At 38.2% G+C, this 27,884-nt stretch overlaps 1 protein-coding gene across 2 annotated transcripts in view; it reads right to left on the bottom strand.

Moving 5' to 3' along the window:
* Positions 1-1,421: 1,421 nt before the first annotated feature.
* The window catches only part of lrriq1 (leucine-rich repeats and IQ motif containing 1), a 43,012-nt gene continuing 16,549 nt past the window's right edge, over positions 1,422-27,884 (bottom strand). Inside the window, exons 14-27 of one of the 2 annotated variants that reach the window (XM_034305051.2) lie at positions 27,092-27,185; positions 24,596-24,766; positions 19,490-19,849; positions 17,873-18,047; positions 17,172-17,291; positions 14,375-14,464; positions 13,616-13,743; positions 12,467-12,538; positions 12,279-12,370; positions 11,272-11,370; positions 5,915-6,053; positions 5,666-5,726; positions 5,410-5,530; positions 1,422-2,134 (exon numbers count right to left, since the gene is read on the bottom strand). In XM_034305051.2, the coding sequence (XP_034160942.2) occupies positions 1,995-2,134; positions 5,410-5,530; positions 5,666-5,726; positions 5,915-6,053; positions 11,272-11,370; positions 12,279-12,370; positions 12,467-12,538; positions 13,616-13,743; positions 14,375-14,464; positions 17,172-17,291; positions 17,873-18,047; positions 19,490-19,849; positions 24,596-24,766; positions 27,092-27,185 (1,862 nt within the window). In that variant the 3' untranslated portion in view covers positions 1,422-1,994. The remainder of the gene's footprint in view (positions 2,135-5,409; positions 5,531-5,665; positions 5,727-5,914; positions 6,054-11,271; positions 11,371-12,278; positions 12,371-12,466; positions 12,539-13,615; positions 13,744-14,374; positions 14,465-17,171; positions 17,292-17,872; positions 18,048-19,489; positions 19,850-24,595; positions 24,767-27,091; positions 27,186-27,884) is intronic. The other variant, XM_053235213.1, reaches the window with a different exon arrangement.

Raw genomic sequence — 27,884 nt, 5'->3', positions numbered from 1 at the left:
TTTCCTTGTGATTAATAAAATAAATAAATAAATAAAATTATTATTATTATTATTATTATTATTATTATAAATAATACTATATAAATAATTTAAAAAACCTACATATGCCATTCACAGAGCTACCTGAGTCCAGTCATTATATTCTGCTGATGCACTGAAACTCAGAACAGAATCGTTTACAGCGGTTTGTACTCTAATGCTGGATAAGCTGGGGATCTGGGTAAGTGTGTCACTCGGGTTTGTATACACACTCTTTCAGCTTAAGAAGGCCTAATTAAAACAATAATAAACTATACAGAGCAGCTGCATATACAGGGCTGGCCACGGACACATGCACTGAGACATGCGTTAAGTTCCTGCAAAACCCCCAGCACTTCTTTTCAACACACTTCATCTATGTTAGAAAAAAAACCCTTTACCCTTTACATTTTTATTTCTCCTGTAATGTGTTTCTGGGTAATGAAATATGAATGTAAGCCATTAGAAAGGAAAACAAAGCTACAGAGGATTTTATTACTTTAAAGCATCTTCCTTAAACCTGTACACCCTGTGCTGTCTCCAGTAATTGTAAGGATTAGATCTCTTGGTTTTGGCTCTCATACTGGCCTTGGACAGCGGGTAATGTGAATCATTCTCCAGTGACAGGGGTTAGCCCAGACTGCCAGTCTCATATAATGGAGTTTTTTCATGAGGGCAAATGGAAATGTATACTGTTCACCTCAAAGTCTATGCTGTCATGAACTTTCAGAGCCATACAGAGATAGCAATCTCACTTTAGTGAACCCAAATGAATTTCCAGCATTCTTCATTTTTAGAACATGAAGAAAGAAGTCGACTATCAAAAGCAATTAGTCTTCATGGGGCTATTTACCAATAATTGTTCGTATGAGCACAGAACAGAATTACCCAGCTATAACTTATATCTTAATTTAGATTTAGAAGTGCTAGTGTGTATAAAGCAGTATATATAAATCTTCTCCTGTACTGGAGGTGGAAGTGTAATAGGTGGCCAGGCGTTTTAGCACAGCGTGTGCAGGAATTTGACACACAGCCAAAACTCTATTTGACCAAAAAGCCAAAACATAAGTAAAGCACATGAAAGTGAAGGGAAGAACATAAATATCCTACATGCTGTGCACTAATGCGGGACCCTACTTCTCTACTACAGGCTGTTTGTTTTTACACGAATTATCTTATCAGGTATGGGCTGCTGTCCAGACAGTGCCTGCTTGAACCACTGTGTTTAGGCACTCACTGATTTCTGACTGAAAAATCACATTGTGAAATTAATAAAAGACTAAATGCGAGACTAATCACTATGGTAATGCATACATTTGATACTATTTGTTATGTATGATAAAATGTCAAAAAGACTCCAGAGTGATTTATTTTCTTTAATGGCTTAGTTAGTGGAGCAGAAATTTGTGCAAAAGTTTTTTTATTGACCTTCATCAATAAATGTACTTCAGGGATTTTACCCACCATCTGATTCTTAATTGCAACACATAAGGAAATACATTCAAAATATACATATAATATATATAAAAAAATCAACAAAGTATAAATAATGCAATAAAGCCCAACTGGTTTAGAAGAAGAATGAGCCGCTTCCTATTGCCTGCTGTTGTTTGCATATTAAGCATGTCATTTGAAAATGGTTTCCACACATTCCACGGTTTGCCATGGTCACTGATATTTGAGAATAACACACATCCTGGGACTGCCTGCAGATATTTGGGTTATACCTCATCCATTGCTTTTAATTAATTTACAGCGGAAGAGGCTGAATTTTAGCGATGAAACAGAAGCTGCAGGGAATTTCAGAGGAGATCGAATGTGCATCATAAGGCTTATTAGGGCTTATTAGGGTTTAAAGGGCATAAGCACTTTAGCTAAAAAACACAAGTCTATCATCCTCAGAACATGCATACACCCACATGTGTAAATAAATGCACAAAGCATTGGAAAATTATTGTCTATTTCTTGCAGTAAGGTTATTTTAACTTGTTTGCGTTAGACCTCTTCTTGCCTCCTCCCCAGCCTCCACTCAGCTGCACTGGATTGTCTCGGAACGAGATTCTCTCCTTTCGAGATGGAGCCAAGGTGACTCTTTGAGGAGACGGCACTTCTTTTTCTGTGAAAACAGAATCAGATTTGTCACACAACACCGCCAGCTGGAACCAGAAATAGTGTTCCTATACATCTGCAGTGCATGGCAAAAACATAAATCAAAGGCTTTTGCTCCAAAGGCACTAATGCGTTAATGGACTCTTGCCACAGTCTTGCCAAGACCTCCATGCCCACAATGTCATAGCGCAGATCCACAGCTCTCTGGAGGCTGAGCGTCAGGCCCCTGGGCTGCCGGCTGCAGAGCATGTCAGAGCTGCTTCCATCGCCGTGTGTGTGTTTAATGCAGATCTTTTTAAACACAGGGAACAAAGCAAGCTCTTTTCTGTGGCTGATGTGTTCCACGTGTACAGCCCCAGTGAGGATGGAGCAGGGACACATTCACACTACAGGTAGCGCAGCACTTGGACACACACTGTAGGTACTGCAAAACATACCTCAACACACTTCTACACACTCAGGGAGGATATAGCACTAACTGTCATCAACTGACCAACTGTCTTTACCATTAATGAGCAAATGACGCTGAGCACTCTTTTTTTAAAAATAAAAATTCAATAATTTGCAAATATATAACTCATTTTACACTTTACGAGTTTAAGTAAATCTATAATATGCACATATTTTTAAAAAAAGAAAGAAAGAAAACCAGATTTAAACTTTGCTTGCCTTTTAAAATGCACATTAAGGACAAACTGTAGAGAATAGCTTTTTAAAAAAAGATACATGTTGTCCTGCCACACATGCTTAACTGCTATGTATGCAGTCACTTTGCTTGCGTTAGCTTTGGAAAGGGACAGAATCGAGATGTTAAATACGCACCTCAGGATATTTCCTCTAGTGGAGTAAAGAAAATATTTGTAACTCTACTAAATGTGTGGTGGGTAATGTGTGGCATGAATGTTACAGAAAAGGGATATTCAACCTGGTAGGTGGGCTACAGTTAAAATAAAACACGTTGGTATGGTGGGTCTGTCAGTCTACCCATCCTATATATGCATATATTTATATATAGACAAGCATTCACAACGAATCTGTCAGTCTATATTTCTGTTACCGCATACAGCAAACTATCTATCTATCTATATATATATATATATATATATATATATATACAGGGTGTCCCAAATGTCTCCATATGTAGGGGAAATTAACACTTTTTAGTATATCTATGTTCCAAGATTTAAGAATGCCTTTGACAAAAAAAAAATGTATTGAAATCATTTTCATGGCTGGATCAAGAAGCTGTCGCAAGGTTGCGATGGACTTTAGCAGGAAACATGATAGAAGGCTGGAATGGACTGAGCTGGGAGACTTCAAAAAAGACTGAAAGTGTTGCAGACCAACTGAGAAGTGGACATCCACGAAAATCCACTGACTAAGGCACAACCGACGTAGTGCTGGCATACATAGGTATGGTGACTTTTGGGACACTGGATGTGTGTGTGTGTGTATGCATATAGTATACATGTTAGTTTTTCAATATCCATTATCTGACTTGTGCAGGCTAACAAGCATCTGTTTCTTTTATGTCCCAAGATGATCTTTTAGAAGTGTAAAGATTTTACATCTAGGAGAAAAATACTATTTTTTAAGTTATTATCAGAATGTTTTTTCCATAAAATTGAAAGGAAAATTTGAATCATTGTGTGTAACTATATTGACTGAGCCTTTAAAGGGTCAGCATGAAATGATTTTATTTTTAAAAAATACTTCTTAAAAAAATAATTTTTGCATTCCCTCGCAATAGTTTTGTGTTCATTCACAATAGTTCTGCATTCTCTCACAATAGTTTTCTATCTCAAACTTTAATAATCAAACTTTGTTTCTCACACCATATTCTCTGCAATTACAATACATCCATCTGTCCCGGTGAAGCTGTCAGCAGTACTGTAAATGATAATGAATAAAACTGACTGCATCATCAAGATTACAGAAGTTCGTCCTCTACATTTCAGAATGCGCTTTAGTGTTCATTCGTTAATTACATAACCAATGTGTACTAAGCAATGACAATAAATCTCCATATTTTAATCCAGCTTCAAAGTTAAATTCACTAAGTGCATCCACCATGGTTTAGCATACTGCTCAGTGTGGATTAAAGCAAGGATTGCAGGGAACCCCCTAAATTGTGAAACTACTACCAAACTATTGTGAGAGAACACAAAAATTATTGTTAAGGAAAGCACAAGTATTCAAAAAAAAAAAAAAAAGAAATCATATTGTGACTTTTTAAGGGTTCACTAGTTATCTATTTAGTTTAGTAATTTCCTTCACATTTTTATAGGCAATTTGAATCATAGTGTGTAATGTTTCTTTTATACAATCAATGTTGCCCATTCTAAATAAAGGGCTATAATTCAAACCGATTTCCTCATTAACATTCTCATGTACCTATGTGACAAAAAACAAGTGTCATGTGTATTAGTGCACATCCTCGTGGATTTCATTTCCAAATCATCAGAATCTAATTTAGCTTAGTTAGAAGCAACAGTGCTGTGCCTTCAGCTCTGTGGATCACTGTGTTAAATGTGCTGAGTGCTGCTTGTGTCCCTGAGTAGCATCTTTGTCAATTAGGAGACTAATCTAAAGCCTGTATGACAGAGATGCCACTTATTCAGGGAGAACTGAGACCTGCTTCCTGCTGAGACACTGACACATCACCCTGACCATCACCTGATTGACCCTGACATCTCCCAGTCCAGCTTAGCCCTTCGCTCACACACTCACTCACACACACACACACACACACACAAACACAAACACACACACACACACACACACACAAAAACACACAGCTTCAAAAGCTACAAAATGACAATACTAACATATGACAAATTATTTTCTAATGTCACTTGATGCTATAAACACATTCACCTGATTCCTCAGGGGTTTATTTGTGCCACTTGAACTTTAAACCTGAAAGCCTACAGCTGACACATATTTTTTTATTTACTACCCAATCATAAATTACAGCATAAATAGACTATAGGAGCCAGTGACACAGATAACTTTGCTGAAGGCCAGTGGACAGATGGACAAGGAAAGGAAAAATTTTCCTTGCTGTTATTTCATTTTATTTCAACACATTGTTTTAGAAATAATTCATGGGTCATCTGATCTCAAATCTTAGAGTCAGTTTTCTCAAATATTAAATTAAAATAGTAACTATATATATATATATATATATATATATATATATATATATATATATATATATATATATATATATTCATTTGATCCCTTTGTTGTTTATTTGAGTTAACTAATTTTTAGACCCACTTGCAGGTCCAGCCGAGTGTGTCCGAGTGTGAGCCTGGTGGTTCTGAGGTGAAGAGAAACCAGCGCTATCAATCCACTGCTTCCCGGCTGAATCTGGAGCTTCTCTGTACCCCGTAGAAGCCTGAAAATCCAACACCCACACCAGCAAAAAGATATTACCATAATCACAAAAGCTACGCAGTGCATTTTCTGTATACGTCACTGCACATATTGTTTGTGCATCAGTGATTTTCTGATGTTAAATCAAAGTCCTTACCACAAGCTGAACCCTTCCACCATTCAGAATTTCAGGGTCAATCTCCGGGAGGAAATGATCACTAGAAGCGTACAGGTAAAGTTACCGGACTAGTAATCTAACCAATTATGTTGCTTATATAAAAATTTACCCTAAAGCAAATTCGATTTTAAATATAGAATCATGCTGTCCTGTGTAAATCGTAATCTGATTACGTATTATTCCATCAGTTGTAGATCAGAAAGTTCTCATCATGCATGACACCCTCACCTCGCCGAGGGGGCAGAGCTTCTCTGGCTCAGCACGGCTTGTGTTTGGAGCCACTGGTAGGTTCTGCGGCGTGTCTGCGTCTGCATCTGCTCTGGCTCTCCTCTCAGTGCCTCCTGAACACTCACGTCTCCTCTGCCAGCTACACTTGACATCAAACATCAAAGTCAGTTTCCAATAAGAATAATTTGTTTTTGTCATGCACGGACATTGGGCCCCATCAGCACTGAAGTTACCACAGAATTTCATATAAGGCATGGAAAAAAAAATCATACAATATTCCTGGAGCATGAATTATGGATAAAGAGCCAATACAAGTGAGAGTGGAAAATAAAGTTCTATTCAAAATCTAGGGAAAAAAAGCTGAATGTTTGACAGACAGTTAACAATGTCGAGTTTATCAAGCCTTGAGAGATCAGTGCAAGCAGCGTGGCCTGTTTACACTCAAGCTTAGGAGGCCATTTGTTTTGGAAAGCTTTGAGGGGTAATTACTATAACGCTCCAGCGGTGGCTCACTGAGGCAAATAAAGAGGTTTGCTTTCAGTAGGTTTTGTGGTCTCTTTTTAAACCTGCTGAGCTGTGATATTAATTTACCCTGAACATCCAGAGAGGAAGCAAGCACATGATTTACAGTCAGTGTCGAAGCGCGCCACCAGAAAGCTGTAACTCAAAGCAAAAGCACAAACTCTCAGTGGAGAGCGGCGCAGCCAGGGAGGAGTGTGAATCGATAACAACTTCTGACAGCCAAGTGCTGGAACTAATGAGACACTTATTTAAATCCTTCTCATGGTTTTGCCAAGATGTAAAGAGCAGCCGGGGTTTATGGGGTACAGTCGTCATGGGTTAATTGGAAATCCACTAAAAATGTCAAGTGATTAACTTCTCACGTAGAGTTCAAATGGAGGAAATAGGTAGCACGCAATGGTGCTGAAAAGTCACAAATTGTCCAAAGAGGAAACATTTAGACTTGTCAGATATTTAATAGAGCTATAAATTAATAGCTCCTTCATAGATTTTTAAATAGATAATAAAGTCAATACAAGTCCAATATGTCTTGATAATAAAATGCATTCTAGTGAGAATGTCCATGAAAAGACAAAGTGAATTTAGCAAGAAAAAGAGAAATGTTAATTTGTTGTAATTACTATTACACATACGCCTTACTGCTTATGCACATTGCCAAAAAAAAAGCTAAACTTTGCTAATGGAATGGTTATGGAATTAAATAAAATACATGTATTTACGCAAATGAGGCTAATTAAATATGCATAGATTTGCATACTTAATAAAACTTAAAAAGTCAAGTTTTTGGATTATATTTTATAATTATAGTTATAATATTTATTTCACTCTGAAGAAATATTTTTATAGCAATATAATTTTTTATTTATTATTCAATAAACCATCATGTGCTGTGAAAAATGATTTTTAAAGTAATTTTGCTGTAAAGAAAATCGTTTATCAACATTTTGAGAAATCCTTCTGTAAAACGTGTCTTCTAAAAAGGGACAGGAATTAAAACGGAAAATTTCATGAATGCAGGTCATCTAGATACTGAGATATTTGGTTCTTAACAAATTTTGGTTGTAAATATTTTTAATAAAAAAGATGTTTTGAGAAAAGCAGTTTAAAAACATAATGTTATTTCAGCTTTTTCCACACTAGCAAGTGTGGTTTATAAGGCTTATTAAGAAAACCGTATCCATTATAACATATACTCTGACATATATAGCAAGAAAACACCCTTGCATGACGTGATTGTGCCATGTTGGACAGCATGTCATAGCTGCAATTTATCCAAAATCTGAAAACTTATTAAGCAAAATCATCATTTCTCAATGTAGTGTCTCACCTTATAATGCATAATACATAGCCAGGAAACTTGCAAAATCATGAAAAACAGATTTTAAAATAAGAAACCTCTAATACAAATGTATAGTTAGATATACAACCCTTAGTCACTGTGTATACTGGCAAACACTAGTAACTGCAATTTAAAAATGAGGATTCATAAAGAGTTTAGCTAGAATGCAAGATCCCAGTAGGGCTGAGCAGAAATTAGACCCCCTCAGGTCCCCGCATGGCCCCTGATCGCCGCAGCCTCAGGACATCAGAGGCCCCAGGAGTCACGCCTGTTAAGCAGGGCTCTTAAGCACATTAGGTAATATGGAGCTAACTATGGCAGCAACGAAGCAGACATGTCACCATATCACAGAATCAGCTCTTTCAGCCTCCCCACGCTAAGCCGTCAAAGAGCAGTGGGCAGCGTACCTGAGGCCACCCTGTCCGCCCGGAACACAAACACAAGGTCAAACATAGTTTACAGACTTACAAGGGAACTAAAGAACTGCAATCATGGTTCTAATTACTGTGTTTTTGTAGTATGTTTTCCCAGTGAAGGAAATAATTACTAAGCCTTAATGCTTTGAAGAGGAAAAATAAAATATTAAAATGTTAATATATAAAATGTAGTTTAATGACATGATCACCCCTGACTGTTAAAACTGTCCGGAGTGATCTAGATTATGAGACACAGAATATGCTCGCTTGCATGATGACTAAGTTTTGAGGCATTTTTGGGACTAGCTCATTCAACTGGAATTCAGTTTTGGAGATGGCAGATCTATCTGACCACAATGAAGCCATGGGTCAGCAAGCACACACACACACACACACACACACACACACACACACACACACACATATACACACACACAAGCACGCACACACTCACACTCTCCCTCTCTCTCTCTCACACTCACACACACACACACACACACAAACACACTAAACATGAAATGGCCTCTTGTGCTGAAAGGATGTAATACTCTGCATGTCTGTGTGCATATATAAGAGTGCAAGTGTGTGTGTATGTTATACCCATGGGGCTTTGAGTGTTTGGGAGTTCTCTTGGCAGACTCAAAGGAGGAGGTCAGGTCTTTTATCGTGAGGTTCTGTCTCCTACTTTCATTTGCCCTAGGTCAAGCCTTCACCTCCAGAGAGCAGACCACAGGCGGTCAACCAGCGGTCAACACACACACACACACACACACGCACGCACAACATCGCATGCCGTTCAAAGTGTGTACGAAACATTGGCTAAAATGCAGATCTATAACAGTCATCAAGAGATCAATGCCAAATAAAACTAAACTAATATAACTCCATGTGTTCAGGTCAACGACTACACACTGATATGCTTTACTAGGGAAGACGATAACATTGCCTTATCTACAGAAGTGTCAAAGAAGAAACCTTTTTAAATGACAGTAAAAATGAGAACCAATGACCGAACAGACAACGTTATACCGTCAGCGAGTTACATATGAATCTTATTAATGTAGACTGTATTTTTACAGTATTCTTCAGAAAGAATATTCCCATAGATTTAAAAAATATAGAAATAATTAATATAAAATACAAAAATAATAAATCACCGCTGGACTATTTTAGAATTTGCTGTTTATGTGAGTTGCTCAGCACTGAACATGATCTCACTGAATATCTATCATACTTATCTATAACAGCATGACCCTCTCACTAATCATGTTACCTACGGAACGGAAACACGGGATACAAAGCCAAGATGTCTGCAGCCGAGGAAGGCTTGCAAAAAATTTAAACAAACAAAAACAAACAAAAAAAAACCCTAAAACTTCCACTGCAATATGCAGAACACATTACCTTACATAGACAAATGAATCCATTCACCTTACATGTAGCGCAACCCTGATGAATGGCACTACTCACTGGTTATAACTTATCTCAACCGACCTCAAGTCTATCATTCAGTAAGTTCTCTGGAGTAAATCATTTCAGGAACCTCGTTTTCCACACAAGAAGTGTGAAATTGAGCAGATAACGATTCATGAGGTCAGAATATTGGGCAAAGGATTTATGTGCATTCCCTGAACACACGCTCACAAAACAACAGCGTTTCACTGGCTGTTTAAATCCAACCCCAGGGACGAGTAAAAGCTGGAGTGAGAAGCTGCAGGGAAGGAGCCCAAGTATTGGCTACAGCTGTATACTGTATATTTCTTTCACATAACTCATAGATATGGACAAAACATATTTCTTATTTACTTCTTTAGTAAGATATTACTAATATTTGATCCATTTCAGGAGCACATTCATTGTGCACATGGACTTGTTTCCAAAAAAGTGCTAAAAATACATTTGGGTTATATATTATTGCATTATTTTATTCTTTCCCATAATTATTTCCTACTTGGCAGATATGTGCTCTGTTTTAATAATAATGAATACAACTTTAGGGCATAAACTCTGATCTGTTCCATGACTCAGGTTCACTTTCCGCTGAAGGAGGAATGGTCTTTGGGGTGGGTGACAGCTTAAGCGCTCCTTCACTAGATGATGTGTTTTGGGGTGCATGGTCGACTCTGACCTGTGCAAGGCACCAACACCGCGCCCCCAGGGATGCCCTCACGCCTCGGGCCGCACGCCGCTCCCCTGCTCTCCCCCAGCTTGCATTTCAGCCCCCTGCTCCGAACCCCCTTCTGGAGGTGATTAGCCCCCAAAGCCGTGACAGATTCTTTCCGAGATATCTGACTCGCCCGTGTTTATTTTATCCAGGCTCTCTTTTGTGGATGTGCTGGACATGAAGTAACCCACTCGAAAATGGGGATCGGCTTACATGCGCCAGGGGATCGCTGGAGGAATCGCAACAACAAAAAGAAGAAGAAGAAGAAGAAGAGGAAGAGAAAACAGAAAGAGAGAAATCTTTTGCATGAAGAGAGGGAATGCTTTCCTTGTACTCTTTGCCACTGAAAAGAAAACGCTTAAGCAAGAAGACCTCTATCTCTGGTCTCAGTACCTCTTTCTCCTGCTACCCCATTCAAATGATAACCCCCCCCCCGGCCTCTATCTAACAGCCCCCTCCAGCTGAAAGGCTACTCTCTCTCTCTCTTTACTATAGTGACACTGAACTACAGACAGATCTCTCTCTCTCTCTCTCTCTCTCTCAATCACTCTCAGGAGTCTGGAACCCCTCAGTGCTCTACCTCCTCTGCACTTAACTCGATTTCACACTTCGGCTCTGCAACCAAGTCCTCTTGAAATACAATCATCTTGTTTATTCTCCATCATCCCAAACAACTTAATGGCTGGCTATTAACTGCCATGTCATGTGCCTTCAATTTGATCAAGGTAAGCTGTGCCCAGGTTTCCCAGTGAACCAAAGAGCTCTAACTCAGACAACGTTCCCTAAAAAATGCTAACATTATCCGTGTTACTGTATGTTACTATTAAGTACTCACTATACTATAGACTTTAGACCTTGTGTTTTTTTTTTTTCTTTCAATGGTGATGTCAGTTGAGCTGCCATGTCTCAATCCTACCTTTAATTTCCTCTCTGAATTCAGGTCTGGATCTATGGATTGACATCGCCACAGGCCGCATGTTGCGTTTCCTGAACAGAGCCAAACGTACCGCTGGGTCTGTGACACCAGAACACAGACAGAAACAGAGTTAAAGTGAGCTCATGTTCAGACACGGACCCAAACCGCACCATCGCTTTGAATTAGCACAGTACAAGGCTTCAACAGGAGCAGAGGCTTTCTGAGCTCCACACAGGCCCTCATTTCATGGGCCCATGATTGGATTTGTGGCATTAAGAGTCACGCTCTTCTGACCCTGATCAAATCCAGCTCCAGGCCAGGCCTCTGGGAACTTGGCACAGATCAGTACTACTGTCTCTGGGGTTCTTCTCAGGCTCATAGCACCGTGAAGTAACCTCAGGACAAGCAACTCTTCTGTAGTTCCTCATAATAATAGCCAAGCTTAGGCACACAACGCAGTGCAGAATAGTCAATTCCGGCAAGTGCTCGGAAATTCAGGCAAATTGAACATGACAGAAAGAAGGAGAGCTGCTCGCTGTTATTGCGCGTTCCATTGCTCTAAAAGGAAAGCCTCCGTGCTAGCGTAACACCAACCAGAGACAAAGATGAGAAAACAATAATAATTTATTAGAGACAGACATTGTTTTGAAAAGTGTTTTTTTTTTCTCCATTTAACTGTTCATTTATAGTCCACATGTTCACCATGCAGAACAATCTTTCTCAACCAGACTGAAATTCTAAAGTGAGAAAGTTTTCATACATGTATGAAAATAGTGGCATGAGGATAGCTACAAAGATAAAGAGAGAAAAACTGCTGCAATAAGTATAAATAATTATTGGCAATTCTTTTACCATACACAGTAGTCAGAATTTTCTCGTCTCCATTTGTCTGTTCCCTAAAAAGCCCTGTATGATTACTTGATTAACAGGACGACTGTTATCTTAATAGCATGAACAAAGAAAAATAAGTCAAACCGAACCAAAATAAATGCTAGTATTACGCTTACCCAGTAATTTTTTCTGATGCTGCTGCTTCCTGGCCTTCATCCTCTGAGCCCTTTTTAGCATAAGACGAGCAGTGGAGCCACTGCTAAGACCCCTGAAAAGAGAGGAACACACCAAACCTAACGTTCTTCACTTCACTTCAGTTAAAAAATTTTTTTTAATGAACTCAGGCTAAATAACAAGTCATTACCATTCTTCCAGAATTTTCTCAGATCTTTCTGATAAAGAATATTTTCCTAGTGTTGATGCTGGAGATCGCATTCTGAAATACACACAAAACCCATAATTCATCAATAATTTGTCAATACACAAGGTATTTAAACAATAAATTCTGTCTCAGTAGTAGCATACTTCAGCGCGTCCCAGAATTCTCCATACATAGGGAAAATGATCACTTTTTAGCAAAATGTCTTCCAAAATTTTTCATACTTAGTATATATATATATTATATATTTTTTTCAGATAGCCTTTAAGAATGCCTTTGACAAAAGAAGAACGTATTGAAACAGTGAGTCCTTGTGCACTGTGGATTTGGGCGGGTTCGTCCTGGAAGAGACCACTCCCATCAGGATAGCAATGTTTCATCATAGGATAAAGGTGATCAGTCAGAATAACTTTGTATTGATTTGCAGTCAGCTTTCTATCTAAGGGGACGAGTGGAGGAAAGCCATGCCAGGTAGACACATAGGTCTACATGCAGATGTCACTTTCAGCACTTTCTACTGAAACACAGCTGAAATTTCTATTAATGAGCCCTCTTTCAGAGCCACTTAGATCTTGTCATCTCGATCCAAAATTGAGGTCAACTGGGCCTGCTCAGACGTTTATACAAACCACAGAGCATTGCAGGTTCCTCATACGATGTTAATTACTTAACTGTATCATGCCATACACCGTTCTAGAAGAATCTGCACTTATTCGGTTTTCACTCATTTATTCAGGTTTCTCTTAAATTTAGGTAACAGCACTCAGCATAGACCAAACTGAACAGGCATACTTTTTATAGACTGTCTGTGCTGTGATTACCTGACCTCTGTAAAGCTACCCCATAAAAGGAAATGAAATAAAAGCCCATTAGTTTGTGCTTGATGTTTAAAAAAACAACTGGCACAATGTACAGCACAAATCAGCACAAACAAATGATACGACTTTAGTTAGATATTTGGTTTGGTTTTGAGTTAAGTGGGGTTTAATGCACCGTGACATCGCTCTCAGCCATTAAATTAAACTGAAATATAGCCATTATAACATCTCAGACTAGCACATACAACACAAATGACATAATATTTAATTCAATTTCTTTGTAGATGGGGTGACACTTTCTTACAGACGTGTTTACCTAGTGCTTGGATCAGGTGACTGACGCTGCTCTAACACTGGTGTTTCCTCACCGCTAATCCAGGCCTGTCTGGGTGTCCGTGGCTGCACTGATGCACTCTTATGAAGCTCAGGCAGAGGAAGCAGAGGCTAGAAACCCAACAAAGCATATCATTATTATGATCTTTATGATCTGACACTGTAATATCCTGCTTTACAGACAAGAAAAGGAATGCCGCTCCATAATTCCAGAATGTACCATCCTTTTTGTAAGCCTTACTCTCAAATCACTGGGTAAAAAATAAATAAATCAAATCCTATCATCATGTACCATTTCCTCAGAAGGTTATTACATTAAGTTTTATACTCTAGGGAATCTAGCAGCTACATATGGAATGTGTCTTTCTTTTTTGTAAGGCGTATTCACAAATCATGAAGTGAAGAAAGATAAAGTCATCCTGATGTTAACATCTGCTGCTTAAACAGCCAGTTAAATTTCGTCTTCATGCACCATATTTTTTGAGCTCCATCTTTTTCTGAGCTTTAACATTATTACATTAGGCATTTAGATGCTCCATTCTAGCAGCTGCACTGCTTCATAGCTCAGCTACTGTGATGCAGATGGCTTGGTTGAAAAATGACATCTGCTGATTCAAAGGAAGTTTAAAGCGGCGTAGAACGTAATGGTGTTTTTGGAGGTAATAAATTTGATGATTAATCACCCAGAGGTTCTCGGATTGGGCCCGCCCACAGACAGTGGGAGGGCTTCTAAGCCTGTTACCTTTGGCAGCGGCAGCTGTTCTGAATACGGCAGCACTGAGGACGGCGACATGTCAGAATGCAGAGTAATCCAGTCCTTCTCCATGGCTTCCTATTCAGAACACACATCCAACTTGTGAGGACTGAAACAGAACCTTATTTCTCAGAGAATGGGGCAGCTTCATTTTGAGAATTGTACTGATGACAAAGTGCATCCTGTTACTTTGTTTACTGCTTCAAAGCAAGCAGCAAATCATATTAGCCCAAAAGCATAACATTCATTGATGTGTTATCTGAGTGAAACATTAAAGCTCTTTATGACAAGCATGACAAATGACTAATTGTTAAACTGCATTTACTAAATGAAAATAAAGTAAGTTCCTGAAATTTTAAAGAAGATTTAGTTCAGCTAAAAAAAAAAAAAAACTTCACACATAAGGAATAAAACACCTGGGGCTGTGCTGTTATAGGAAAATAACCAACAATGGGGTTACTGTGGTTACTGTTACTATAATCCCAACTATTACCTTCTTGTATCACCCCAAAGTTGATTAGGTCTATAGCTATACAGGGTGTCCCAAAAAGTCCAACATTATAAAGTTAAGGTATCTTTTCATATTTTTACAAACCATTATGCATCTGAGCAAGGAAGAACATATCTGAATAATTCTACTCATAGGAATTTATTTATTGTGGAAAAAATAGTGGACATATTGAACAAGCTCTGTAAATAATTTTTTTTTGCTGTTTATTATTTTTATTCTATAATGCTGGACTTATGGGACACCCTAGAAATGATAGCATATTAGAGAAGAATAATCCAGTCCCTCTCCATGGCTTCCTATTCAGAACACATCTCCACACATGTGAGGACTGAAATATAGTAGAACCTTATCCCTCAGAGAATGGGGCAGCATCTTCTTGAGAATTGTACTGATGACAAAGTGCATCCTGTTACTTTGTTTATTGCTTCAAAGCAAGCAGTAAATCATATTAGCCTAAAAGTGTAACATTGATTATCTGAGTTATCTGAGTGAAACATTAAAGCCCTTTATGAGAAGGATGACAAATGACTAATTGTTAACCTGCATTTACTAAATGAAAAAGTAAGTTCCTATGAAATTTTAAAAAGATTTTTAGTTTAGCTAAAAACTTTGTACATAAGGAATAAAACACCTGGGGCTGTGCTGTTATAGGAAAATAATCAACAAGGGGGTTACTGTTACTATTACCCCAACTATTACCTTCTTGTATCACCCCAAAGATGATTATTTTCCAATAACAGCGCAAAGTGTTTTCTATCTCTTATAGCACAGCAATTGGCCAATGCTAACAATTTCTTATTTATTAAAGAATGAAAAGTCATACTTTTTATCCATTCATAGTTACGTTTAATGTTGTGGAACATCTATGAAACTAGTTGGTTCTTGTTATCATTTACGTTATAGCAGTTATAAACACTCATTCCCTCAACAGTCTCTTTGCCACAGGACAAATACTTTTAAAAAAAGATGGTAATTCAGGACAAAAAAAACCCTGCCACACTGACCTGAGTATGTTTCCCACTTTTCTCCTGCACTTTTCTTTGTCTCAAAGACCAAAAAGTTCCACAGAAACTGTTAACGTTACAGGCTTACCTATGACTGTTACAAAGCTTTGGTACTGGAGACTCCTTCCAGAAATGCTAAATAAATGTCTACTCACAGAAAACGTCACCATATTAATAATCACACATGATTTTTTTTTATCCATTAATGGGGAACGCCTGCCATACACGCCTGTGTCAATTAGCTGTTACTATACAGGGTGTCCCAAAAGTCCAGCATCATAGGGTTAATATATCTTTTCTTATTTTTACAAACCATGATGCATCTGAGCAAGGAAGAAGGGATCTGAATAATTCTACTGAATCATTCTACTAATTCTAATTAGCAGGGAGAATTCAACAGATCTGTGGTATAAATATGTACACTATATGGCTAAAAGATTGTGGATATCTGACCATCACACCATCACCCATATATGCTTGTTGAACATCCCATTATAGATTTAGTCCCCCTTTGCTGTTATAATAACCTCCACTCTTCTGGGAAGGCTTTCCACTAGATTTTGGAGTGTGGCTGTGGGGAATTGTGCTCATTCAGCCACAAGAGCATTAGTGCGGTCAGGCACAGATGTCTGGCAAGGAGGCCTCGGGTGAAGTCGGTGTTCCAGTTCAACCCAAAAGTGTTCAGTGGGTTTGGGGTCAGGGCTCTGAGCAGGCCACTCGAGTTCTTCCACACCATCCTTGGCAATTCATGTCTTCATGGACCTTGCTTTATGCACAGGGGCTTTGTCATGCTGGAACAAGTTTGTGCCCCTTAGTTCCAGTGAAGGGAAATCTTAATGCTACAGCATACAAAGACATCCTGTACAACTGTGTGCTTCCAACTTTGTGGCAACAGAATGGAGAAGACCCACATATGGGTGTGATGGTCAGATGTCCACAAACTTTTGGTCCAATGGCTTATTACATCATGCACATCTGCTCTGTAGCTCTGTTATGGATGCATGACATAGATTAAAGTTTAAATTGGATTAAAGACAATGACAGAGGATATAAGTGATATTACACTGTGGAGCAGCTAAGCATTGCCTCCTGTCTTCCTTGCTCAGTGATTATTATGACTTTTCTTTGTCTACAGTTAATTGCTAATGACAACTCCCCACCTCCATGCTGCAGCTGCTAGTGAGGGGGTGCCGTCAGTGTCACAGCACAAGCCGTCCATCTGTGTACTGATCTCACAGCTATGACAACAACACTGTGACTCTGCCCCTACCTCATCAAAAATGAATTCATCCATGTCCACCTCCTCAAAGGCCTCATCTCCCTCTGATAGCTGGGCGAGCATGAGAGCACGAGCCAGCCTCTTCCGTAGCAAGTAGCCCCTCCATACTGCCTGCAGGGGCAAACGCACAGGTCCATGAATCACACGCAAACGTAAATATTGTGTGTTATCCCATTAGGAAGATAAAACATGTTAACCTCTGTTTAATTGCCCCGCGGTCTGCTGTTTGAACTTTTGGTGACTTAAGCAGTATAAGACAAATGGAACATTGGGACACCCTTAAATCTCTATATTCCCCATGGACTGGGGGGTGGAAGACTTCAGAACAGTGCAGATCGAATCCAAGCTCTCCCACTTCACCAAAGCACTGGAATCTGATTCATCTTTTTTTTTTTTAACTCTGTCAAACCCTTGGGGACTCATCAACCATGAAGAGCATGGGGAAAATCTGTCTCAGAAGTTATGTGAGCAAAGAACAGCCTGCTTCCAAAAGTACTGCTGCGCTATTCAAAACAAGCCTGTGGCAGTAATAGTGTAATGAAAATGATTTAATTTTATTCCAGCTTTATTTATTGCGTTCATAAAATGAGGAATTGAAAACACCTTTCAGAAGAGTATCACTGTGCAAATTCTTTCTGATCAGACACACTTGTGAACCTGAGCAACTTCTCTTCTTGCTAAGTAAGTCGTACCTGAATGACAGTAGCAGCATAGTCTTTATTAAGACGCTCAGGCCAGGTTTTGCAGGATTTCACTTCTCTTTGAGGATTCAATCGTGAATGAGCTTTTGCAGGTGGCCCTAAATAGCCTGTGCGTCTCCTCTGTCTGTGTTCACGCCAGCGGCACTGGATCACCATAGCTGCCACTCTGAATAATAGCAAAGAAAGACATTACAGATGATATAAAGCCAAAGGATTACGGGTGACTAAATGTACAGTACTGTGCAAAAGTCTTAGGCACCCTATTTTTTTTTTTAGCACAAACTTTTTTATGACTTCTACATTATTGATTCAGTACAAAAACATTTTAGATTTCCAAACATTAGTTTTCCAGCACAAAATTAAATGTTACAGAAAAATGTTTGTACATCAGTAAAATAAAGCAGCATAAAAAAAGCAGAAACCACTTTTCCGACAAAAAAACATAATGAAGGCTGCTGTGTGAAGCGAATGTGACAGTCAACGTCTCCAGAAGAACTGCGGCTGCTTCTGCAAGATGCTCAGTAACACTTACAGCTAATTTCCTTATAAAACTGCACAAATTGTACCTGAGACTACTATTTTTTTTTAAAGCGAAGGATCATCACACCAAAAATTGACTTTGTTTCATTTATTACTGTTTACTGCTCTTTATAGTATTTTTTTTAAGTAGAAACATTTAGTTTCATTATTTTTGAAGGCTTCTTTGCTCTACAGCATTTCTTTGCATGTGACTAAGACTTTTGCACAGTACTGTATATCTCTTAAGTCACGATTTCAAATGAATTTATCAACAGTCAACTGTGGGACAAGGACAGGCTGAAGATTCTAGGTCATGTGAGAGTGATTTAGAGATGGCTGATGGATAATGGAACATTTTTGCTAAAGGAATATGCCAGTTTTAAAAAAAAAAAAAAACTGTACTACAAGTGACCATGTGATTACAAGAGACAATAATTTTAAAACAGTTTCCTGTACTGAGAAAAGAACAAAAAACTGGTTACTCAAAACTCACTTATAATGGAAGTCTAAGGGCAGTTGCTGAATTTTGACTATACGACACAAAATTTTAAATTACAACTCTTACACTCCAACAATAAAGATCTTAGGATAAGACAGACATGAGAGAATGTCTTGCTAAAGCTGATCTAATAGAGTTTTATCCAACTTTCAACCCATTGAATAATGGAGCATAGAGTTAAAAAACACATAAATGTTAATCCTACCCTCTGACAATGTAAGGCAATCTTTTAAAAGCAGAAAAGGTAAATGATAAAGATTTAAAGCTTAATTTACAGATACTGTACCTTTGACTTAAGTATTCATAAATGCTTTGCACAAAGATATATTTTTATTGATGGAATTCATCATCTGCCCTAAGATTTATGAATTGCTTTTCCTTTGTTTTTTTTCAGTACAGGGAAATTCTTTTCTGTGGTAAATGCTTATAGACTACAGATATGGTGAACAGAGAATAAACTGGAGTATTCCTTTAAGTGTAAACCATAAGAAATGCACTTGGCTACAAATAAAAAAGCAAGGATACATATTAATTTAAATAAAGGTTTGCATAGGAAGCAAGAACACTGAGAAAATCCTTATCACTCATACGTTTTGAGGTCCATCCTGGAAGCCTGGACGGCATATCTGCTGTATCTGTCACGTGGTTGTGTGTCCCTGAATTTCTGAGTAGGACTTATGCAGCTACCTGGACAACCATGTGGTGCTTGCCAGCTCAGAGTTTTGTGCTCTGCTGGTTGCTGGGTTTTGGCCTCAGCGCTTTTCTTCTGTGCTAAATCCCAGGCAGATAATTCATGCAGGTGGCTGGAGGCCACAGGTTCTTGCATGGCTGTCTCACAGACACCGCTGTCTCCATACTCATGAGCGTAGCGTTGCTCTTCAGCCAACTGAAACAGCTCAGTAGCGTGGTTACCAACCAGGAGCTGAGCATGCAGTGCAGATGGAGCTGAGCTGTACAACACATGAACACACACGTCACACTAGATGAAACTTTTGCCATAATGAAGAGAGTAAGATCAATAATAACAGACTGTATACAAAGCATCACTTGACAAAAAACAAACAAAACAGCTAACAGAGTGAGCAACTAAATGAGTCCTAATAGGAATGCATTCAAATATGAATACATTATTCAGAATGAACAAATAATGTGCTCTAAACAGATACAAATACAGACATGAATAGGAGGTAGAATAATGTTTTTCATTTTTTGCAAGAAAGGGTCACAGGGCATCTAGTTGAGAGTACAGGTGTGTATCACTGTATCGAGGTGTGTGGCTCGGATGCAACAAAAATGTCATATGGGGTTTTTTTTCCCCAGTGTATGCAGTTCATATATTTAATTTTCTTTTTCAATAAATAAATAAATAAATACATACATAATAAATACCTCCTTATTTAGGCCACACCCACTTCAGATTTAAATCAGAATATATTTGAAGCACAAAACATACAGGCACTGTGTAAACACCCCTAATGCCGAATAAATAAATAAATAAGCAGATTATAATTTTAATTAAACTGATTTTTTCAGCATTTCTATGCTGAAAATCAAAGAGTTGCAACTCCCAAATTTGCATCTGTTTTTTGTTGCTGTTGTTAATTTATTTATAACTGAAACTAGTTATTGAGTGGGGAAACAAGAATCTGTTGAAGCATCTTTCAGGCTTACAATGCTGAATGCAATAATATTTTCTGTTTTACAAACTAACCACACATATGAACCATCTTAAAATGCTCAATAAACTGACCATTTTAAGTCTGAGACTATTGAAAGCTAGCTTTCTAGTTTTACAAGTGTTTTAATTTAACGAATTGAAAAATGAAAGAGAGAGAATCTATCTGACTGCATACTTTAAGGCAGCTGTTGCTGAAAGTCTCACTGTCATATAATGAGACTTTTCATGATGTGGATTAAATGTGTACAAAGGCATCTCAATCTCACGCTAATTATTCTATTAGCAACGGCTGCTTCTCCCCCTTCTAATCCTGCCCTCTAAGCTCTCTGTATCCTCTCGGGCCATACAGAACCCCTGCTATTTCAATCCTCAGACAGGGCACAGGGGCATCTGAACACACACACACACACACATTCACTTTATTGTAGTAAAAGTCCCGGAATAGTAAAATTAACAGAAACATAAGTGCTGTTTGAAACATAGTGAGCTCTTTGTTAAATAAATAGCAAAGTGACTAATTTGATTCAATCATTAAACAAATGAACGTCAGTTCAATTTGACATCTGGTATGGACCTGCTATAATCAAAACACTGCCGTAAGTACTAGAAAATATGCCAAGGCAAATAAATCGTCAGACTTTTATAGAGACACTCTACATACTGATACCTGAAACAGCTTCCGGAAAGCACAGGCAAAAATCAGGAAGAACGTTCACGAGGCTACTGCTGGAGAATTTAAGATGTCTGTGTGCAAATCAAAGGTACAGAGGACACAATGGTGACCCAGTGTGCGCGTTCTGTTAGACAGCGTTTCCTCTGGTCACTCTGTGCCCGCTCGGCAACCCAGTGCTACAACGTCACCCAGCCAGACGGTGGACTCTTCACCTTCCCCCGGGTGAGCTGGGGATTGACACCAGGTCAGGTCAGATGTTAATTGGCTGTGGTGGTCCATGTAGAGCCAAAAAGAGGCTTTGTGCAATATGTAGAATGCAAAGCAAAAGGATTTGGGTAGCTACCACGAGACTTTGCAGCTATTTAGAGGCATATGTTTGATCCAGGGCAGACACTTTTTTAATAAAATCAGAAAAGACAAAGAGTCTCATCACCACACAGGATCAGCCAGACCTGTCTCAGACACACAGACACACACGTAAGCGCTGACCAGTGACCACTGCTCTGCCTGAAGGTGGTCTAGCCAGCCTGAGGAGGTTTTGTGTTTAAAAGTGAAAAGTGTACGTTGTGCCAGTGAGACATGTGTGTACACTACATTATAAGCATGCTTCATTAGCTCTGACACAAACACAAACACACTGGGCCTAATCATTCCCTCAACAACAATTTGCCTCTAAATAATAAACAGCTGCACTCATCTTTCTCTGTGCATGCTGCATTCATGCTCATGAACAGAAAATTGTCTTTAATTCTACTATAATTCCATTCGCTGTAACTTACTCCTGCAAAAGCTTCAGACATACTCACTATCTCACAATGCTATGATATGTAGATTTATTTATAATTCATGTTTATTTATAATTCATATCACTTATAATTTTCAGGCATTGCTCTATTGTTCCTGAGTGTCTATAAAACATCTCAAGAGATTATTTTTTTTATTCTGGCAATCATGCCTACATGTTTTAATAAGACATTGTAAAGTTCCTTTCTCTGCCTCCCCAACTCAATGATGGTTTTTCCTGACACCACACACTAGTCAAAAATATTCAAAAAAACAGACCCTGTATATGTATTAATATTCATTTGCCTGCTAATAAGGAAGTGACAAGCATTTTACACAGCAATACAAGCAGACATGTTCTTTAAAATCAGTCAAAAATTTCAAATGCACTGTTTTTTTTTTTTTTTTGAAAAAAAGTTTCAAAAATTAAAAATGCACTGATTCATTATTTAAAGCCACTGGATGTAAGTTTTTGATATTTTGCCCTCTCTGGTACCTAAAAAAGCTATTGTAAGATATTTCATTCGGATTGTGCTGCACTCTTGTCCAATGTGCCGATTAATCTCACGTCTTCAACTCAATATAAAATTCACCACTGCATCCCAAACTGTACAATGTGCACTAATAGTATGCCTAAATAGTAATGACACCAATCGTGCAGTTTTTGTAGCTCTGAAAATATAATTATCTGCTGCCGTTTCCTCAATACTACAGAAGCATAATGAGGATTAAAACAACTTTATTGAGCACATCAGTGTGACTGTCACATTTATTGAGTATTGTATATCTCCAAAGCTGACAGAACTAGCCCTACTGACTGTAGCTAGTTAGTTGAAATACATCTAGATAAACCAAAAGGTCACATATGGTCACTTCCGATGTGTGTATTATATATGTTTTCTCTATGTTTTATTATGTAATTCTGTTTATTTTGGTCTCCAGCTTCTCAAAAGCATTAGTAACAAATTGGATAGTTTTGGCACAAGCTAATACACAGAGCAATAAATGTACACTCAGAGGTAAACAGACACCATTTCTTACCCAATATAACCAAGTTTGAAATCTTCCATGCTTCAACAGCTGTCTATCATAAGTATTCCAGTTAAACAACTCCACAGCTGGGTAACAATACAAACTCCACAACAAGGATAAATAGGTTGACTATTGTGAGAACACGAATAAATGTCTTACCTGTTTAGCAAGTACAGATATCTATAGTATCATACTGACTTTTTGGCTGACCCTGTTTGGTTTGTGTCTCCACTCTTTCTCTCTGCTCTGATTGGCTGCATCTCCTGCCAGTCACCATTTATTCGAAATTCTTTCATGCCTGAAATCGGGGCGTGATGATGTCTGATGCATTCAACTGGTGTATAACATTTACTTAAAAATTTTCCTGCCAAATCCTACTCAGCGATGGCTGTCCATTACTATTACAGGAAGATTGTGTTCTTAATGCTGTCCTGAGAGAAATAACCTGTGCTATGAGTAAAGTGATGATGACATCCGCATTTGGAAAACAAGTGAAAGAGTTTTTTGTTTCTCTTTTATTTCACTCATCTCCTACTGGTGTACTAAATAATATGTGAAAATACTACGCCACCAGGTGTTACTTTGTATAGTAAAGTTGCCTACTATTTAGTCTGCAGTTTGGGACATAGCCTGTTCGCCAGTTGTGCTGTATGCTGATTGGCCACCATGGGCCAATCACAGTAAGCTATTCAAATAAAAATCTCTTGCTTGAGGTAAATAAAGTACGTGCAGCAGCAAAGGGCAGTAGTAGCTCAGTGGTTAAGATGTTGGATGTCTAATCAGACGGTCATGAGTTCAAATCCCAGCACCACCAGGCTGCCACTGCTGGGCCCTTGAGCAAGGCCCTTAACCCTCAACTGCTCAGGTGAATTTTAAAAAAAAAAAAAAAAAAAAAAAGAGAGAGAGAACTGTAAGTTGCTCTGGATAAGGGTGTCTGCCAAATGCCCTGAATATAAAGTATGTGATCTTAAATGTTGTGTAAAATAGGGAGTTTTTGTCATCACTGAACTGAAGAAACCACAAGGTACAAATTTGACTTAAATGTCCTTACAGTTGAAAAGAGGGGTTTCTAACTCCAGTCTTGGGAGCCCCTGCCCTGCACAGTTTGACGGTTTCCCTGGCCTCAATACACTTGGCCCAGATCAATAAGGGCTTAATAATGAGCTACTTCGTTGAATCGGGTGTGTCACATTAGAAGAAAACTTGGGCATGAAGTCTCCATTACTAGAGTTAAGAACCCCTGGTCTAAAATTATAGTCTACTCATTTAGTGGCAACCCTATTCTCTAATAAAATCAAAACAGTTATAGGATTCAGCCAGAAACTATTATAAACATAATATAAACATGATTATAATCTATTATATATATTATTATATAACCTATTATAATCTTTAAATTAAACACAGTCAACTATTAGCGATTAGCGATATTTCTGGCATTATTTACGAACTGAAATTATTACATTTTTCAACCCAAAATACTCCAAATAAGCTTAATTAACATTCTTGCTGCTAGTGCTAGTCTCCTACCTGATCTCCATACTGTGTCTCTGTAGGACTGAGTCAATCTGATCTTGGTGTGCCTGGCAGAGGGCCTGGAAGCTCCACAGCTGTGTTGAGTCTGCTGAGAGTGTTCCTGAGGCGCCGGTTTGCTCTCCATTCAGCTTTATCAAGTTTGGATTTACTGCCAGAACAGAAGACCTGCATAAAAAAAATCAGCTAACCAAGTTCATTCACATGATCACTGTAAAACTGTAAAAGTGACATGGACATGTGAGAAATGATTTGCATGTCACTGAATTTTGTCACCACACACAGAAACAGGATAAAACTGAAATCAATTACCCAATCAAGATGTAAACGAATTAACTATAAGATTTCACAATTAAAATGAGGAGACAGATTTCTCTTTTGCGTTTAAAAGCAGACTCCAACTATGAAAATAAAGCGTAACTACACTTAGCATCCAGAGGATTAATATAACTGTATCAGGGGAAAATATATTTTCATATCTCTCTTTCTCCCTCACCCTCTCTCTTTCTCTCTCTCTCTCTCTCTCTCTCTCTCTCTTCCCCCTCTCCACTGGAGAATATTTACATTGAGCACATGAAATCAGTTAGGAAATGGAGATGAAATGTTTAATGAGTTTGACATTTCAGACCCAGGAGAGTCCGCAGGCCGTCTGCGTGCAGAGCAAAGAGCTTTAGTCAAAGTCGGCTCCTCACAGAGAGAAACGGTGATGACACTTTTGAATTAGAAGTGAAAAGGGCTCTGCTGGCCTCAGTCCAGTGACGAGGCTGCCAATCAAGTGGAGTCCATTTTCCTTTCCTTCTCAAAATTGCACAACGTCAGACTCAAGTGGTTTGGGCTGTGACAACATTTGTGTGGATGTGCTTGTGTATATACACGTATGTGTGTGTATGAAAAAGAGAAATTGATATATACTTAGAAAACTTGCAATGACATATTATTTACACCATGTTACTAAACAGCAAACTGCAACTTTGTAAGATTTGGTTTCAGCATGCTTCGTAAAGTAGATGAATTATTAATACTACAATCTGGAATACACATAGTACCTTAATAGTACAGTCTGCTACATACGCTGTAATGGAATTCTGTCACTGTATATAGGATAACACTGAAACAAGGCACAATGCTACAGCTCATATGGATGTCAGCACAACTTCATTGATGGATCGAGGATTCAACAGGCTCTCTGTGCAGTAGAGTGTGCTTAAGCTCACAGCTTCATCCATATATCACTTAGTGAATACTTCCCTGCAAACACAGGCTCATACAGCAGCGAGATTTATGGAGGTAAAATCCCTCTCCTCTCCTCTCTCTCTGCTCCTGCTTGCGATATCCTTTGGTGCTTTAATTTTGCTGCTGTTATCATTGGCTGGGGATTAAAAAAGCCAAGGACAGCAGTGAAAACAGAGAGTGTAATACCATTGTTGGCACTGAGGGTTAGACAAAGTTCATCCCAATACTGAGCACGACCTGAGTGAATTCCCCATCCACACACCACATACACAAGACATGTAGAGAGGATTTTGATTGACATCTTTATCTCTGTGTCCTGATGTCCAAAATGAAGTACAACAGATACATGTTTAAAGAGTGATTAAAAGTATATATGTTGGTTGCAAATATCTCATTTTTATCTATTGTTCATGGGATTTGATAGAAATTCAATACAAACTGCTATATACAAACTATACATTATAAATTTAGATATTTAGAAATTATAAATTTAGAAAAATAAATTATTAAAAAAACTAATTTGACCTACTCAACATTAACACAGTTTAATACTATCTATACATTTAAATGCTTTAATTTTTTTTTTTAATTATGCAAAATTACATCAGCAGATTAATAGGATTTAATTATGGATTTTCCATTTAAGGTAAATAAACTGCACTTATCACCTTTGTGATCCACCACTTCGAAACTACATGTCCCACTTAATCCACAGTTTTTAATTTTATCATTCACATCATTCTGTTTAAGTTCATGTGAAACATAACTGCCAGTGTAGGGCCGCAAGGCATTTGCTTCGCAAATATTCTTCTGCTGAGTAAATATTTTAAAAATTACAAGCACTTAAGTCCACGTGCAGATAGATGTCACCGAGTAATCCAATAACTGACACACTGATACACTAGCTAGCCCAGTGATCCAGCCCGGAAACGCCGTGTTAAAGTGGAATGTTTATTCTCCTTGCCTTGCCTGATCTATCTCGAGCAGTGTGGCTGCATTCATATTACACTCACACTCTGGGACACGCTTAAAATGTTAGTATCTTTTGCTGGAATGTACACATAGCTGTGTCTGCCAGTCCAAGACAAACGTTTCCTTTACAACAGGAGGTGGTGTTTCCCTTCTCATTTGTTAAAGAGCTAGGGCTCTCTGATCGGTCTCATCTTCACCATAATAATGTCAAGTGGATGTGTGTAGGCGGTTGTTAACATTAGGAACACAATATATTGGTTAGTCAATAACATGCAGTGTCTACCTTACCTCCAGTTATTCTCCTGCTGTACAGGATTGTCATTTATGCTAAGCTCCTGAAGACGAGTGCATCCCTGAAGACTCATACAAATGTTCCTCAGCTCTAGAAGAGAGGTAAAGGAGTTTGTATTCTCCCTCACAGCAGAAATAATGATACCTAATCCTGTTATAGATACAAATCTAATCTATAGACATGTTTTGTTTATTTAGAAATAAAACTGAGCTACTCTCAGATTGTGGGATTTAATCAAACACTTCCTTACACCAAAGCAAGATATGCTGTAAAAAATTGTGTGATTAGCATTAATCTGAGAAAATAAATCAAATGGAAGGTGAATGAGGCTATGTTATGCTATATTTTCCCGACAAAAGTATTACTTTAATTATTCCTAAAACACTTGTTGATACAATAAGTAGCATGTACAATAAAATCTGACAAAATGCCAACAACAGGGAATCATTTACATCAGCAACTAGAGCTATAGAGTAAGAGAAATAAAAGCTCTCATCCACTAGTGTGGATATTTTTAAATGTCTTTTTAAAATAGAGGTCAATATGTAAGGGATAAAACACAAGCATGCTGTTATAGGAAAATAATCAATAATGAGTGAGTGGAGGATTATTTTCCAATAACAGCATGTCCCAAAGTGTTTTATTCCTCTTATACCACAATAATTTGGCAACAATTAAATTTTTAATTATTAAAGAATGACATATCATACTTTTTGTCCATTTATAGTTACACTCAATGTTGTGGCACATCTACTAAACACGTTTATAACTTGCGTTGTAGCAGCTATA

The sequence above is a fragment of the Pangasianodon hypophthalmus genome, chromosome 6 (assembly GCF_027358585.1).
Source record: "Pangasianodon hypophthalmus isolate fPanHyp1 chromosome 6, fPanHyp1.pri, whole genome shotgun sequence".
Classification (NCBI taxonomy): domain Eukaryota; kingdom Metazoa; phylum Chordata; class Actinopteri; order Siluriformes; family Pangasiidae; genus Pangasianodon; species Pangasianodon hypophthalmus.
Note: the sequence above shows the minus strand (reverse complement) of the source record. Positions and strands in the feature narration are given on the sequence as shown.